The sequence below is a fragment of the Protopterus annectens genome, chromosome 6.part0 (genome assembly GCF_019279795.1).
Source record: "Protopterus annectens isolate FY-2018-M chromosome 6.part0, PAN1.0, whole genome shotgun sequence".
NCBI classification, from domain to species: domain Eukaryota; kingdom Metazoa; phylum Chordata; order Ceratodontiformes; family Protopteridae; genus Protopterus; species Protopterus annectens.
The window spans coordinates 239,665,256-239,681,404 of record NC_056737.1 but is presented as its reverse complement, the minus strand read 5'-3'; the positions used below and the strand labels follow the sequence as shown (position 1 = coordinate 239,681,404).

The window sequence follows — 16,149 nt, the reverse complement described above, 5'->3', positions numbered from 1 at the left end:
CCCATAAGGCTAAGTTGCAGAAAGTATCTGCGGTTTCGAACTGGAGATTTTCATTATCAGTTCTCTGCATTGCCCTTTGGCTTATCTACTGCCCAGAGTATTCACAAAGGTTCTGGCTCCAGTGATAGCTTACTTCAGGCTTCAAGGCATTCAAATTTATCCTTACTTGGACGACTGCCTGATTCTGGCTCAAGAAAAGGAACACCTTCTACTGCATCTGGAATATGTCATAGCAGTGCTAAGATGCCTAGGGTATTCTGTGAGCGAAATAAAGTCCAGTCTAGTACCCTCTCAAGACATGTGCTTTCTGGGTGTGAGACTGAATACAGCAGCCCAGATGGCCTTTTAACCCCGGACAAACAAAAGAGTCTGTCACTTTACTTCCATCAACTATCTCATCAGTCCGTGCTGACTGCAAGGACAGTCCTTCAAGCATTAGGGTTCATGGCATCTTGTATTCTGGTGCTTCCCAATGCCAAACTGCATATGAGGAAGCTGCAATGGTATCTCAAAATGTATGGACACAGCACTGCCAAGATTTGGACACTGTCATTCAAATAATACCTTGCCTTCAAAAGGAATTCTTGTGGTGGGCTCAGGAATGTCACCTAAACAAGGGACTCTCTGTGACCCGGCCAGAGGCGAGTCAGATTTTAACGACAGATGCCTCGGACACTGCTTGGGGAGCTCATCTAAATGGAAAGTGGATACAAGACAAGTGGCCTGCCAGACTACAGCATCTACATATCAACATGAAGGAGATGTTAGCAGTCCAGTTTGCATTGATGGCGTTCAAGGAGTTACTTCTTCCAGGGCAGGTGTTGATTCTGACAGACAACACAACTGTCATGTGGTACATCAACAAGCAAGGGGAACACATTCTTATCCTCTATGCAGGCAAGCAATGATTTTATGGGAGACTGCGTTAAGCCTGCAACTGACTCTTCAGGCAAGGTTTCTGCCAGGAGCACAGAACTCCCTAGCAGATGTATTAAGCAGACAAATCATGGATCCCCACGAGTGGAAACTGGATCTTCATGTATTTCAGAAATTGACAGTGTCATGGGGAACTCCAGACATAGATCTGTTCGCTTCTCCACTAAACCACCAGCTGCCAAAGTATTGCACAAAGGGGTTTCATCACACAGCTTGGAAAGTGGATGCTCTGTCTTTCAGTTGGAAAAACCTTCATGTCTATGCCTTTCCACCTCTACCTCTTCTTCCAAAGGTATTACTAAAGGTCAGACAGGACAGGCCAAGGATGCTTTTGATAGCTCCAGATTGGCCTCGGCAACACTGGTACCCACTTCTAAGGAGTCTTGTAAAGAAGCCTCCATGGCCTTTACCTCTGATTCCTCATCTGTTATCTCAGAAGGACGGTCATCTGCTCAATGTCAAGCTTCAATCTCTTCATCTCACAGCTTGGCATATTCTGTGTTGAAGCATGGTAGGTCTCAGCTTCCTCAACAAGTTTTAAATGTGATTATGGAAGCTAGAAGGCCTAGTACTAGGAGAGTGTCGAGAAAAGTGGAAGAGATTTTTATTTTGGAGTACAGCAAAGAATTTGGAGATTTCAGAGCCTAATTTGAGTGTGGCTCTTCAATATCTTACTGAATTATTGGACAAAGGTTTGTCTTTCTCTTCCATAAAGATTCATGCTGCAGCAATTTCAGCTCACTATGATTGTGACCCACCTTTGTTTTCGCATCCTTTGTTCAAGCAGTTTCTTAGAGGGGCAAAGAATATAAGACCCCAGCACAGCTCCTACTCCTGCTTGGGATCTCAATTTTGTGTTGGAAAAACTTACTCTACAACCTTTTGAGCCTGCAGCTACTGCTGAATTGAAATATTTGTCATGGAAGACTGCTTTTCTGTTGGCTATTACTTCTGCAAGAAGGGTGTCTGAGTTGCAGGCCCTTATGGCAGTAGAGCCCTTTTGATTTTCCATAAGGACAGGGTATCATTACGTACTAATCCTTCCTTTATGCCTAAGGTGGTTTCTAGTGTGGCTTTAAACCAAACTATTCATTTGCCTACGTTTTTGCAGATCCTCAAAATAAAGGGGAAAAGATTTTGCACACTTTAGATGTACACAGGCAATTGCGTTATTATTTGAGCAGGACTAAAGATTTTAGGCAGTCTCAGCAGTTACTTGTTTCTTTTGCTTTAAGTTCACAGGGCAAGCCTGTGTCAAAACAAACTATTTCTAGGTGGATTGGCTTTTGCATTGCATTTTGTTATTCCCATCATGGCAAAGAGGTTCCAGCTGGGATTAGGCCTCATTCCACTAGGGCTACTGCCACTTCAACAGCATTTCTAAGGGGGTGGCAACTAAGGATATTCTGGAAGCAGCTACTTGGAGTTCAGTGCATACTTTCTCTAGGCATTATCACCTGCCTATATACTCTAAGACTAGAGCTGGTTTTGCCACAGCTGTTTTACAAGGCATGTTGTCAGCTCCTGCTACTTTATAATTTGTCAGCCCTCCTTACCTCTGCTTTGGGATTCTACCCAATTGTCAGGACTGCAGCAAGGGAAGGCGAAGAACATAGTACAGTTTTGTACCTACCATAAATGTAGATGTTAGGATTCCCTTGCTGCAGTCCCCTCCCTCCTTCCCCTCTGTGTTTCAGGGTGGTTGTGTAGGTGAGTTTACATGCATATATTTTTGTATATATTACTGTATATTTTGTACATGTTTTTTGGTGCAGGTTGTTTTTGGGACTTGTCTTTTTGGGTCTTCTGACATCTGGGGCAAGAAAAGACTGAGGAAATGACGTCGGTCATGCGCATTAGTACCCTGGCGTACTGACGTCAGTCTAAGGCCATGACCCTCTGGTATTCGGGCCGACTGGGACGCGGACTATACCCAATTGTCAGGACTGCAGCAAGGGAATCCTCGAACATCTACATTTATGGTAGGTACAAAACTGTACTTTTCTCCAGTTCCAAAATTGCATAGGAACTTTCCTGCTAAGACTCCTTTTGTCAGGAAACCTGCTCGCTCCTCTACTTCTGCTCTTCCTGGTACTAGGCCATGCAAGTCTTCCACGAGACAACCATAGGCTAAGGCTGTTATTTCTGCTGCTGTTGACCCTCCTCAGCAGCCCTTTTAGCCTAGACAAAGTCCTCTGTGAGACACTGCCCTCATCCCCCCCTTCCAAGTCATACCCTCTGTCTCTTCCCCCTCTCTTTCCCTTTCTGCTTGGATGGAAATCATTCAGGACTCCTGGTTGATTTCAGTTGTCCAAAGTGGATACTTTGACTTGGAAAACTTTCCCTCCTTTTCAGGGAATACCTGGAAACCCCCCCCCCCAAACACACACCAGTCAGCTGCATCGGTTTCCCTAGATTCTTGCTCAACTTTTCCGATCAAGGCACAAATCAGTCTGTCCCTCCAGACCAACTGTGGAAGGGGATTCTACTCCAGGATGTTTCTAGCTCCAAGGAAAGATGGTTCTTGGAGGCCTATCCCTATTAAACACTTTCCTGGTAGCACCTTCTTTTAGAATTCTATTTCTGCCTGGTCCCTCCTCAAACCTTTTTTCTTCTCTGGATCTCAAGGATGCATACCTATATCTGCATATCCCTATTCATATCCCTATTCACTTCAGGAAATGTTTGCATTTCTCTGTGGGTTCTTTGCACTTTGTTTACTGACTTGCCCTTTGGTCTTTCTAATGCCCCAAGGATATTCACAAAGTGCCTGGCCACAGCTATTGCTTATTTAAGGCTAAAAGGCCTACAGATTTACCCGTACTAGAATGATCTGCTGTTTCACTTGTTAATCGAACATCTGAACCTTGCAATTCCATTTCTGTGGGCCCTGGGTTTCTCAATAAATTTCAAAAAATCATGCATCACACCAAGTCAGGATCTTATATTCCTGGGGTACAGGTTCCACACAGACTTAATGATTTTTCTTCCTGTGGAGAAAGCAACTTATCTCACGACATGCATGGAGGTTCTTCTGCCTCTTCCTTCCATCATGACCAGGGAGTTTCTGAGACTGCTGGGGTTTATGGCCTCCACTATTCCCATGCTGCCCTTTGCAAAGCTACACACAAGAAAGTTCCAGTGGTTTTTAAAGACAGTTTGGTCCCAGCATGTTCATCCCTTAGATGTCTTGATTCCATTTCTCCCCTGTCTGAAAAGAGAGTTATGTTGGTGGATGCAGCAACTCGGTCAGAACCCTGTCCTACCTCTTCAGGTACCTCAACCAGTTCAGCAACTCTTCACAGATGCCTCAGACTTTGCTTGGGGAGCAACCTTTGCTTCCAGGAAAGTTCAGGGTCTTTGGTCCCCTTTTCAAAGGAAGGAACATATCAACATTAGGGAAGCGAGGGCCCTAATTTTAGCCCTACAAACCTTTCACTATCTATTTATGCTAGGATCTTTCAGGATTGTCACAGATAACACCACTGTCCTTTGGTACGTAAACAGGCAGGGGGGGCACAAAATCTTATCTTCTCTATTGCCTGCCCATCAAAGCTTAGGTGTTGTTTACTCAGTACAGAGTGATTCTACATGCTGTGTACCTTCCCTCGGTTCAGAACTTAGTGGCAGACGCATTAAACATTGATACAATCTCACAAGTGGGTGCTTTACAGGGATGTGTTCCTAGATCTAGTTCATCAGTGGGATACTCCAGAACTTGACCTTTTGGTCTCCCATATGAACGGTCAACTTCCTCGCCTTTGTGCAAGGGTCCCTCACCCTCCAGTGTGGAAGGTGGATGGCTCTGTCTTTCTCATCGAAGGGAATTTTTCTCTATGCATTTCTCCCCTTTCCCCTTTATTCAGAAAGTTCTAATGAAAATTTGAAAGGAGAAACCCAAAATCTTGCTAGTTTGTCTTGTTTGGCCAAGACAGCACTGGTTCCTTCTCCTTCTGCAAGTTAGCCAAGGGTCATCACTACAAGTTACCTCACAGGATGGACCTGCTCACTCAGGACAGGGGATCATTGATTCACCCTCATCTGTCAACTCTACAGCTGACTTTGTGGGTGATCAACTTTTGATCACAGGTATCTTTTTTCTAAGGACATCCTAAGGGTTTTGCAGGAGACCAGGAAACCCAATACTAGAAAATCTTACATCTCTAAGTGGAGAAGATTTTCTGTTTGGTGCAGACATTCCCTTAGTACTTTCTTACCTGTGTGAGTTGCTCAACAGTGGTCTTTCTTACTTCTCAGTCCATTGTTCTGCCTTTCTGCCCGTTTGCCTTTAACTCCCCCCCCCCCCCCCTTAGCTTCCAGGTTAGAAATTACACTTTTTCTTAAAGGTGCTCTACTTATTTAAGCAATGAACTATTTGTCGACTGTGTATTTACACTTCTAAATTTTTTGGTACTCGGTTCAATTACCCAGATACGTCTTTGGAAAGCCATCTGACTACCGACCTTCCAAAAAAACACAAAGATAAAGACAGAGACAGGCCGCCTAGGTCCAAGGCTGCCGACGACGCTCCTAAGCCAGTCGCCAGTTCGCCGGTACTCAGTGAGGTGCTTTCGCAGCCCCTGGTACCCGCTACTTCAGATTCGCAGGCCTCTATCGAGACCCATTCAGAGTCCGGTCTGCAAGATGCTTCAGCTGTGGAACCTGTGGATGTCTCTACCTTGGATCGGTCCGGAGCCACTGTGCAGGCACCGGCTTCTGGGTGTGTATTCAGGCCTACTGACTTGCATATTAAACAGATGCCATCTTCCTCTTCAAGGCCTAAAATTCGAACTATGCCGAGAAACCGACGCCCAGACTGCATGGTCAGGCCTCTATGCCTAAAAAACAGATCAGAATGGCTGAAGACCTTATTACTTTAATCAGGGAAAGCCAGCCTTCCCCCCTCTAAGAGACCTAGGACTGAATTTGCGTATGATACTTCTGACCAGAATTCTGAAATTTCTGTTTCCTCTGATGACCAGGATTTACCCTTATCTACCTATGAGGATTCTGATGCAGAGGACTCTATTCCCTTTGCTTCCCCCTCAGAGGATTTCTCTTTTGGTGAAACTCTGCATACTCTTGGGGAGCACTTTCACTGGAAAAGCCAGGATTACTCTGATTCTAAAAAGAAGCTTGGGGATTTCTTACTTCTGCCTCAGCACAGTCCTTTAGCTATCCCTCTTGTACTAGACATTGTTGATAATGCCTTTTCTGAATCTAGCTTGGCCCCTGACTCTTCCTGCTCCCAGAAAGCCGGATAGATATTACAGGGTTCCTGACTCTCAACTTCCATTTTAAAAATCCCACTGGGGATCCTGAGACCATTTCACAGGGACCCAAGGGCATCAAGGCTACTACTGTCAAAAATCCTACCCCCTCTGATAGAGACTCCAGGGCACTGGATAGATGGGGTAAGAAGGTATACACTTCTGCTACTTTGGCCATTAGGGCCTTAAACTGTCAGTTTCATATGATAAAATATCAGCAACATATCATGCTTAAACAGAAAATGATGATTCCTGACTGTGTTGAAAATAAGGATTTACAGGATTTAATGCATTCTGCTGAACAGGTTGAAAAGCATACTTTGCAATGTGGTTTTGATTCACTAGAGGCATTTTGCAGGGCTGCTGTCACTGGGTCTGTACTTAAAAGGCATGCTTGGCTTAAGGAGCAATCTTTGCCAGATCATGTTAAAGCTAAATTGCTGGATGCTCCCTTAAATCAGGACCGCCTGTTTGGCAACAAAGCAGAAGTTCTTAAAAAGATGGAGGAAAAAAGCTAAATCTATGCAAACTGTTAAAGATTTCCTACAAGTACAACCTTCAAGATTTAGTAGGCATTGGCCCTCTAAGAATTGGTCTTTTCCTGCCTCTTCCAGACTTTCTCAGTCCAAACTCAGAACTTGCAGAACACCCAGGCTTCAGTGCCAGGGTACACACAGGACTAAACAGTGGGGGGCTCCCACTTCCAAATCAGGGAATAGTAAGACTTCCCCCCTATGGTAAACTGTCTCAGTGACTTAACTTTAAAACTTCCAAGCACTACTCAACTGACTGCTCCTTTAGGGGGAAAGATTGCTCTGCAGGTAAAAAACTGGGAGCTCATTACCCAGGAAAAATGGGTGTTAAATGTAGTTTCCCAAGGATACAGATTTCACTTCAACACTTTACCAACCCCAAACAGTTGGCCAGATCTACCCCCAAATCAGTGAGCAGAGGCTCAAAAGCAAGTACTCTCTCTCTTAAGCATAAAGGCAATTCAGACTGTACCAGAAGAGGAAAAGGGGCAAGGTTTCTACTCAAGACTTTTCCTGGTACCCAGAAAAGACAGTTCTTGGCATCCTATCCTGGACCTTTCCACATTAAACACCTTTTTGGCGATTCCAAAATTCAAGATGCTAACTCTTTACCAGCTGCTTCCTATGCTAGGCAAAGATGCCTGGTTGGCAACACTGGATTTAAAAGAAGCATACTTGCACATCCCAATCGGGGGATCTTGCAGAAGATACCTACGATTCAAAGCAGGCTACATGCACTATCAGTTCTCTGCACTGCCCTTTGACTTATCTACTGCGCTCAGGGTATTCATAAAGTGCTTAGACCCAGTCATTGCATTTTGCAGGCAAAGAAATATTGAAATATACCCATACCTGGACGATTGTCTAATTCAGGCAGAAAGCCAGGACATACTTTTGAATCATCTGGCATTTGTACAAAACGTGCTAACTTGTCCGGGGTACACCATAAACCTCACGCCAGAGAAACAAATTCATTTGACAACTTACTTCAGACTAATGGCTACAAAAACCCTGCTATCTGCAAGGCAACTACTGCAAGCCTTGTGGTTCATGGCCTCCTGCATTCTACTAATTCCATATGCAAGACTGCATATGCGGAAACTACAATGGTATCTAAAAGGCCTATGGTGTCAACATTCTCTCAGGATCTAGAAGCAATGATCCCTATCATACCTTGCCTACAGTTAGAGTTCCTTTGGTGGGCAGAGGCCTGCCACCTAAACAAAGAATTACCATTCACTCTACACCTGCCACCCAAACCGTAACAGACGCATCAGATTATGCATGGGGAGGGCTCACCTGGCAGGGAAGTGCATTCAGGGCAAATGGAACCCAAGTCAAATGCACCTGCATATCAATCAAAAAGAAATGTTAGCTGTACAGAATGCTCTGACAGCCTTCAAGGACCACATTCTTCCAGGACAATTAATGGTAAGGATGGACAACACCGCTGTTATGTGGTACATAAGCAGGGGGTACCCATTCTTAACCCTCTGCAGACTAGCCATGGCTCTGTGGAACACCGCCTTGAGCTACCAAGTGCACCTACAGGCTCAATTTCTGCCAGGAAAACTAAATACACTGGCAGACGAACTCAGCAGAAATCTCATGGACCCACACGAGTGGAAACTGGAACCAAAGATTTTCAACATGTTGATAAACAAATGGGGGAGCCCAGATATAGACCTGTTGGCCTCCCCCCAGAACTACCAAGTGGACAAATTCTGCACAAGGACTCCCCACAAACAAGCTTGGAAAGTGGATGCTCTGTCCTTCAGCTGGTAAAATCGATCAGTTTATGCCTTTCCTCCTCTGCCTCTCCCCTCCAAAGTACTACTAAAGATCAAACAGGACAAACCAAGGATGATACTGATTGCACCAGACTGGCCATGCCAACACTGGTACCCCCTCTTGCACAGTTTGTTACTGCTGGCTCCATGGCACCTGCCTCAGACCCCTACCCTGCTGTCACAGCAGGAGAGCCAGATTCTGCACCCTGAGCTTCAAACCCTGACCCTAGCAGCCTGGCTAATTTCCTAATCTCTCCATTACCATCTCTCAGTAAACAAGTGTTGGGTGTTATTTTGGAGGCAAGGAGGCCTAGTACTAGAAAATCTTATGCTGAAAAATGGAAAAGATTTTTAAATAGGGGATACCCTGACTCACTCATTTCGGAGATCAGGTCTGAAGTCATGTTTAAAAGAGAATCTGGGCACTTTAAGCCTATTCTAAATAGACATGACTCGACTGTGACAATAAACCAAGATTTGGTGGCGATGAATGATAAAAGAATTAATGAATCCGGCATGGGAGTTAGGTTTTTATGTACATTTTCTATAGATCACCATTTCATAAGAAAAATATTATATAAAAATTGGGCAAATATAACTGAAGATACAAATTTGCACCAATTGTTAGGTGCAACACCCAACATTACTTTCAGAAAAGGTTTTAACCTAAAAGCCCTGTTAGAAATTAATAAAGCTACCACTTTTGAAAGGTTGAAAGGGATGACCAAGTGCGGGTTTTGCAATCAATGCAAATGTATACAGGAAGGGAGCCACGTGATAATAAATAACGCAAAATATAGGTTGATGGGAAATTTTAGCTGTACCTCTAAAGCAGTTGTCTATGTGGCAAGCTGTAGACAATGCCCGCTTTCTATATTGGAAAGACCGAAGGGCATTCCATAAAAGAATATATGAACATATGTATGCAATTTCTAAGAGTGACATCAATAACTCATTAGCTTCCCACATTATGCAATATAAGGACCATGCTTTTAATTTTACCATTTTGAAGCAAATCAAGGTAGAATCGAACTCGGGTCCATGGCAGCTCTTATTAGAAAAAGAAGAACTGCTATGGCAATTGAGGACGGCTGCACACACATTTCCAGGCCTAAATGAAGCTATATCCCTTACCTGTATATTAAAACTTTTAACTCTTAGGAGATAATTTATCACCTTATAGACGTTAGGTGGCTATAAGGTATATATTAGCCCTTATAGGGGTTTGTGTTTTAGGGGGCAACAATATTATGTAGTATGATGTAATTTAGTCTCATACTTTTATATTTGTTTGCACTTACACCCCGTTTTATTGTGGGGAGGTCATAACATGGAGGGCATCGTTTACTGAAATCATGATTTTTGTATCATTTGTAATATCATGTTTGATTCCATCCTGATTTTTATCATCATGTTTTAATATGAACTAGGAAATATCATCTTCAAGTTGATTTTAGGGTCTCTCATATTTTGGACCTTAGTGATTTTTAACTATAAATAATTAAATACATCTAGACTTGATTGAAGAAATAATTTATAGGTACTCAAATATATTAAATGTACATAAATAAAACATGTTCGGTTATTTTATAAATGTTTTAGTAGCATTTAGCATGGGGCAGTGTTAATGATAGATAAAATTACTGCCTTTGAAAAACGGCAGTGGCACCAATAGTCTTGTGTAAGTCAATTTATTAGTAATTGACTAGGAAGTATTGAATTTCTATATATACAGTTTTTTAACTTCAATGAGTTTTTAATAGTTAAGAATTTTTTAGGAGTCATTGGTAAGTTTAAATATATATATTGTTTATAAATTTATATGAGGGTTGTAAGCATCTTGCACTCATGGTTTTAGAATTGTGTTTTTAATGACTGAAGACAAGGTACTAGAACAAGCTGACTTTCAGATACAACAGTTTTTAGTTATTTAGAAAATTAGCACATTATTAATTTAAATTAGTTATCTGCTAATGGAATTATTGTCACCCTATTTAATAGGGTAGTTGTAACATTTGAATGTGTGTTTTTCGTCTGAGGAAGGAAGGATACGAATCTTTCCGAAAGTGCTTGTTTATAATTAAAGTTCTAACGTTAAATTGCTAAATTATCGTTGCTTCATTACTTTCTACCACTGTGGTTGTACTGCATCTGCATCTGTATCGCACACTTGCTGGAAGCGTTATCCCTTGGCTTTTTTGTTTTTTAACAGTTTGTGTGGCTTTTTGGTTCCGTTAACTGAGATGCTTCACAAGGGCCTTTCTTTTTCCTCCGTCAAAATTCACGCCTCAGCCATTTCAGCTCATTACAACACAGAACCACCCCTCTTCTCTTATCTGCTGCTCAAGCAGGTCCTCAGAGGGGCCAAAAACTTAAGACCACCCAGGAGAGCCCCATCTCCAGCCTGGGACCTTAACTTTGTATTGGAAAAACTCACTCTTCCTCCTTTTGAGCCAGCTGCAAGTGCAGAGTTAAAATTTCTTTCTTGGAAAACAGCCTTCCTTTTAGCAATTACTTCAGCAAGAAGGGTATCTGAACTACAGGCCCTTATGGCAGTGGAGCCTTTCATCATCTTTCATGCGGACAGGGTGTCCCTCAGGACCAATCCCTCCTTCATGCCCAAGGTGGTATCCAGTGTGGCTCTTAATCAGTCCATTCATTTGCCAACCTTCTTTTCTAATCCACAGAACAAAGGGGGAAGGATTCTGTACTCCTTAGATGTGCACAGACAATTTAGATTTTACTTAGGACTAAACCTCAAAGGAAATCTGAACAATTGCTTGTGGCATTTGCTGCAGGGGCTGAGGGGAAGGTTATTTCAAAGCAAACCATTTCTAAATGGATAGGCCATTGCATTCATTTCTGCTGTAAGCACCATGGAAAACCTATCCCACAGGGGATTAGACCCCATTCAGCCAGGGCTGCATCTACCTCTACAGCCTTTCTCAGAGGTGTACCTACCAGGGACATCCTGGAAGCTGCTACCTGGAGTTCTGTACATACCTTCACCAAGCATTGCCATTTACCAATTTTCACTAAATCCAGAACTGGCTTTGCCACTGCAGTCTTGCAGGGCCTTATAGCTGGGCCTAATGATATTTAAATGCCTCCTCCCTTCCTTAGCTTTGGGAATCTACCCAAATGTGATGACTGCAACAGTGAAACACAAAGAACATGGTACAGTTGTGTACACTTGCCATAAATGTAGATGTTTGAGTGTATTCACGGTTGCAGTCCTGGTTACTCTCCCTCCAGCCCCCTGACTTCTTTTGGCTATACCTTTACCCCTGACTACCTGACGTCACGGAAGATGAGACCGCAACTGACACAGGACCCAAGACTTTGATAATCAGGCCGACTGAGGACTACTGCAAGTCGATAACCCAAATGTGATGACTGCAACAGGGAATGCACTCGAACATCTACATTTATGTTAAGTGTACACAACTGTACTTCTTACCTCTCCCTCCCTTACCCATTCTCATCCCTTCCAGATCTCTAGCACAAAGACTGTCCTTCCTAAACCAGTGGATATCCATCACCAGGGACCAACGGGTCTTCAACATCATAGCGAAGGTGTACTATATCCATTTCAGAGAACTATCACGCTACATGGGCATTCCAAAACCACCAAAAGAGCAAGAAAATGTCTTGCCACCTATCGTCCAGGAGCTACTTCACCAAGGATCCATCCAGCCTGTCCCTCAATGACAATAGAGAAAAGGCTTTTACTCGAGGATTTTTTAAGTTCTAAGAAAAGAGGGAACCTGGAGGCCCATGTTGGACCACTCGGAGCTAAACCAATTACTCAGCATCCCAAAATACAAAATGCTTACGATGCAGAAATTACTGCCCATGATTTTCCAATATGCCTCCATGGTCACCAGAGACTTGAGGGATGCTTAATTCCATATGTTCTCATAGGAGTGGAAGGGTTTTGGTTGTGGGGAACACTGTCATATGTGAACTGAATATTTGGAGACATAGTATGCACATCTTAAACCTTTTCTGCTCTCTTTTTATGTCTGATCCCTTAAGAAGTGAAGTGTGTGCTAGACAATCTCACAGATTCATTTCTGCTAGAAGATTCTTGTTTGATGTCTTGTAAGAGTCCTCTTTAAAACAAAAAAAAAAAAAAGGAAGTTTCTTAGCAGGGAAAGGCATTATGGAGTAGCTCCGCCCAGTCACCTAATAGCCATCGTTCTCCATATATAACTTTGATATTAGTCACAGAATATTTCTGAATGAGTTAGTGTTTTAACATTTACAGAAAACATTGCTTGCAAAATATCTTTGGTTGCTTTCTAAGAAAGGGACAATTTATATCTCTCTCGTGTGGAGCCTGTTTGGAATACAGTTTTAGAAAGATTTGCAGGGAAACTAAATACAATCTTCCCCCATTCTAACAGTCCTAAATTTTGATTACTCAGTCTCATACCCAAGGAATTGAGCCTCTGTAAAACATATGTATGGATAAGGAATGTCATCTCCATGAAACTGTCAAGTTATATTTCTGGATTGAAAAGTAACCCATGTTAATTGGATAAAGCAAGTGGATGTAATGAGTTATAGACTCAAGTTTTGCAAGATCATTAAGCTAGATATGAAGGTCTGGTCAGAGGTATGGAGTATTTTTCTTCATTTATTCAACACTGATTTGGGGTAATTGGTAAGGAAAGAATGGCCTATATTTTGGAAAACAACTTTCTCTTGAATGTGCATAAAGGGCTGTTGGAAATGGGCATTTGCAAAGTTGTTTTTATTATACATTATGCAGTGTAATGCTTGTTCATATGTTATTAATTGCCTTTTTAATAAAGTATCATTAACAAAATCTTTTTACTTTTGAGTACACTGGTTACTCCTGAGCTGTGTGTGTATTCTGTTAGTTTGCAAAGCAACTAAAATTTGCTTTTGTCTCTACAGAATTATATCACTGCTGAGGAACTTCGCCGGGAGTTACCGCCAGACCAAGCAGAATACTGCATTGTTAGAATGGCACCATACACTGGACCTGATGCTGTGCCTGGTGCCCTAGATTATATGTCCTTTTCTACGGCACTGTATGGTGAAAGTGACCTTTAACATACTGAATGCATAAACTGCACCTTAGCACCGTGTCTTTTTGTATACAGTCTGGCGTCTGCTCACCTCTTCTGCTCCCCATTCCACCGTGGCTTCTGACTAAAGACATTGCAGAAAACTTTATATATATATACATAAAAATACTGCAGCTATGCTGAATTTGCAAAATTACAGAAATATTTTTCTTCAGAAAAAAATATTATAGAAAAAGAGGGTATTTTTCTCCTCAAATTTGAGAACAAAATAATTTAAAATATACACAGCATAATTTTGGCATGATAGTAATGGAAGTGTTGCCATTTTTATATTTTATTGCATTCCACAGAATTCTGTGTTTAAGCATTTGTCAACATTTGTTTTAAATTATATGTGACCTTTTACTTTCCCCGTTAATGCACGTCCATTTGCAAAACCCACTCAAGTGCTGCTCATGGTATCTCACTGTTTGGAAAGCGATACGGCGATGGAACATTGGATGCTTCTTTTTTTTTTTTTTTTTTTTTTTTTTTTTTTAAGGTTTGTTTGAAGCCTTTATGTTTTCATATTTAAATAAACAATATGCCTTCTATGAGTTTAATGGCCATGTTCTTTTAAACAAGGGTGCAAGAAAAAAAAAGAAAAATGCTTCATGTTTTAGATATTTGAATATTCGAGTCAGTGTCTAGTGTTCATTATGAAGGCATTTTTCATAATGTTTATTTTGTCAGAATGCTAATTGCCTCAGGTTTTTCATTTAGCTTAAACAGATGCTAGAATTTGACATTTTTCATCAAGTCATTCTCTTGATTACCCAGTTCAGGATCAAAGGGAACCAGGGCTACTCTAGCACTAAAGTGATGGTTTGTCTGGGGAAATGCTATATCATTGATGCTGACTTGCAATGAAGTTTGGTAAAGGCTGATAAAATGCAGTGATGTCATGCACTGCGGTACTGCCTAGGATGCCCAAGTAAAGAGGGAGGGCATCATCAAGATATTCACCATGCTATGCAGTCAGATAGGGCAGCTGTTGGATAAGTGGAGAGTAGTAAATGTCCTTGTACCAAGGAAAAGGGGGACTACAGAGTTTTAGGGAGCAGGCTGTTGTCATGCAAGACATCTGGAGGTGGTCCTTGAGGACTAGCATTGTCAGTTTTCTCAAGGCTGATGAACCGTTGAATCCAAACCATTAGAACTCAATGAAGGTCTAGGGCTTGTCTGTCCAGCGTGATCCGATATCAGAAGTAGTAGTCACAGGGAACCTTGTGTGAGTTGCGTACCATGACTTTAACAAAGCTTTCATCTAGGTGTCACATGCATGTTTAGTAGGAAAACTGAAGAGCATCTGCTAGGGGGTTTTGAAAGATGCTTAGAGGACAGTAAAATGGGCAGTAGTAATTGATAGTGTCACAGGAAAGGCTTTATGACTAATGAGGTACATCTTAGTTTATTACGGAGTTCTGCTCTTATGTTAACATGCAACTGTAATTAAACCTGCACAAGCAGTCTCATGATATGGCCAACATTCTGCACTGTAAGAATGTGTGCACCTGTTGTCTGATTTGTTTGAAATCTTGACTATAACACCCAACTGCCTAGGGCAGTAGCCATTCCAACTTTAGTGGAAAACCAATGACAGTTCTTGATGTCTGATCAGTACCTTAAAACAATGATGTGCAGTCCAGTCCAGTTCCTCCACTGGGATGTATAGGAGATATCATTTGGTCAAGCATATGTCGTAATACAAGCAATAAAGGAATTCTAGAAGTTTTTTTTCTTTTTTTTTTTAGGAGCTACCTCCAAATATGTTACTTTTGAAAGTCACCTAAGAAAATGTATTCTCTTCAAGGTTTGGTGGAGGGGGCTATCCTGGCAAAGCACTGGACTTCAGACACAGATGGGATGACATTCCATTGTAGGTTACACACACACACACACACACACACACACACACACACCGCTATGGGCAGTGTAGGGGATTGTCAGCTCATATCTCCATCTCTTTGGGATGCGGGAAGAAAACAGAACACTTAAAATGAATTAAAAAAAATCACCATGTGATCTGGGAACAACAGCCGGTCTCTCTGTGTGAAGTACAATAGCATACTAATGTAAAGTTAGTGGTATTTATAAGATTCTTAGGAATTTCAGGGCAACTGAGTCTCAGCCATTTGCACCTTGACAGTACCAATCCTTCCCCTTTCTCTAGGAGGGCTAGGCCAATCAAGCATAGAGCAAGTTTGTAAGCACCTATCCAGTCATGTAGGTCCAGTTTGAAGGATGATAGTTTATCAGCGGTAGGGGATATGTTCTGTCTCTCCATTACATTTTATTTATCCATTGGTCAAGATTTATGTCCTGGTTCTGGTGTTTGTGGAATTATTAGACTTGTGCAGATGCAAGATATCCAGAACTGGGTCACTAAGGGCATAGAATGCAAGGCCTAGATCACCATTCAAGAACCTATAAGATAACTGAATAAAGGGATAGTGATTCCAGTCTCCCGTTGTACCTTGGGGTCTTTATACTCATGATATACTTAGGCGGTTCTGAGGTC

General features: G+C 42.0%; 1 protein-coding gene across 6 annotated transcripts in view; it reads left to right on the top strand.

Moving 5' to 3' along the window:
- Positions 1-14,185, top strand: part of ACTN1 (actinin alpha 1) — a 744,367-nt gene extending 730,182 nt beyond the window's left edge. For all 6 annotated transcript variants that reach the window (XM_044073986.1, XM_044073984.1, XM_044073982.1 and 3 more), the window contains one exon: positions 13,456-14,185. In XM_044073986.1, coding sequence (XP_043929921.1) covers positions 13,456-13,614 — 159 coding nt within the window. In that variant the 3' untranslated portion in view covers positions 13,615-14,185. The remainder of the gene's footprint in view (positions 1-13,455) is intronic.
- Positions 14,186-16,149: the final 1,964 nt, after the last annotated feature.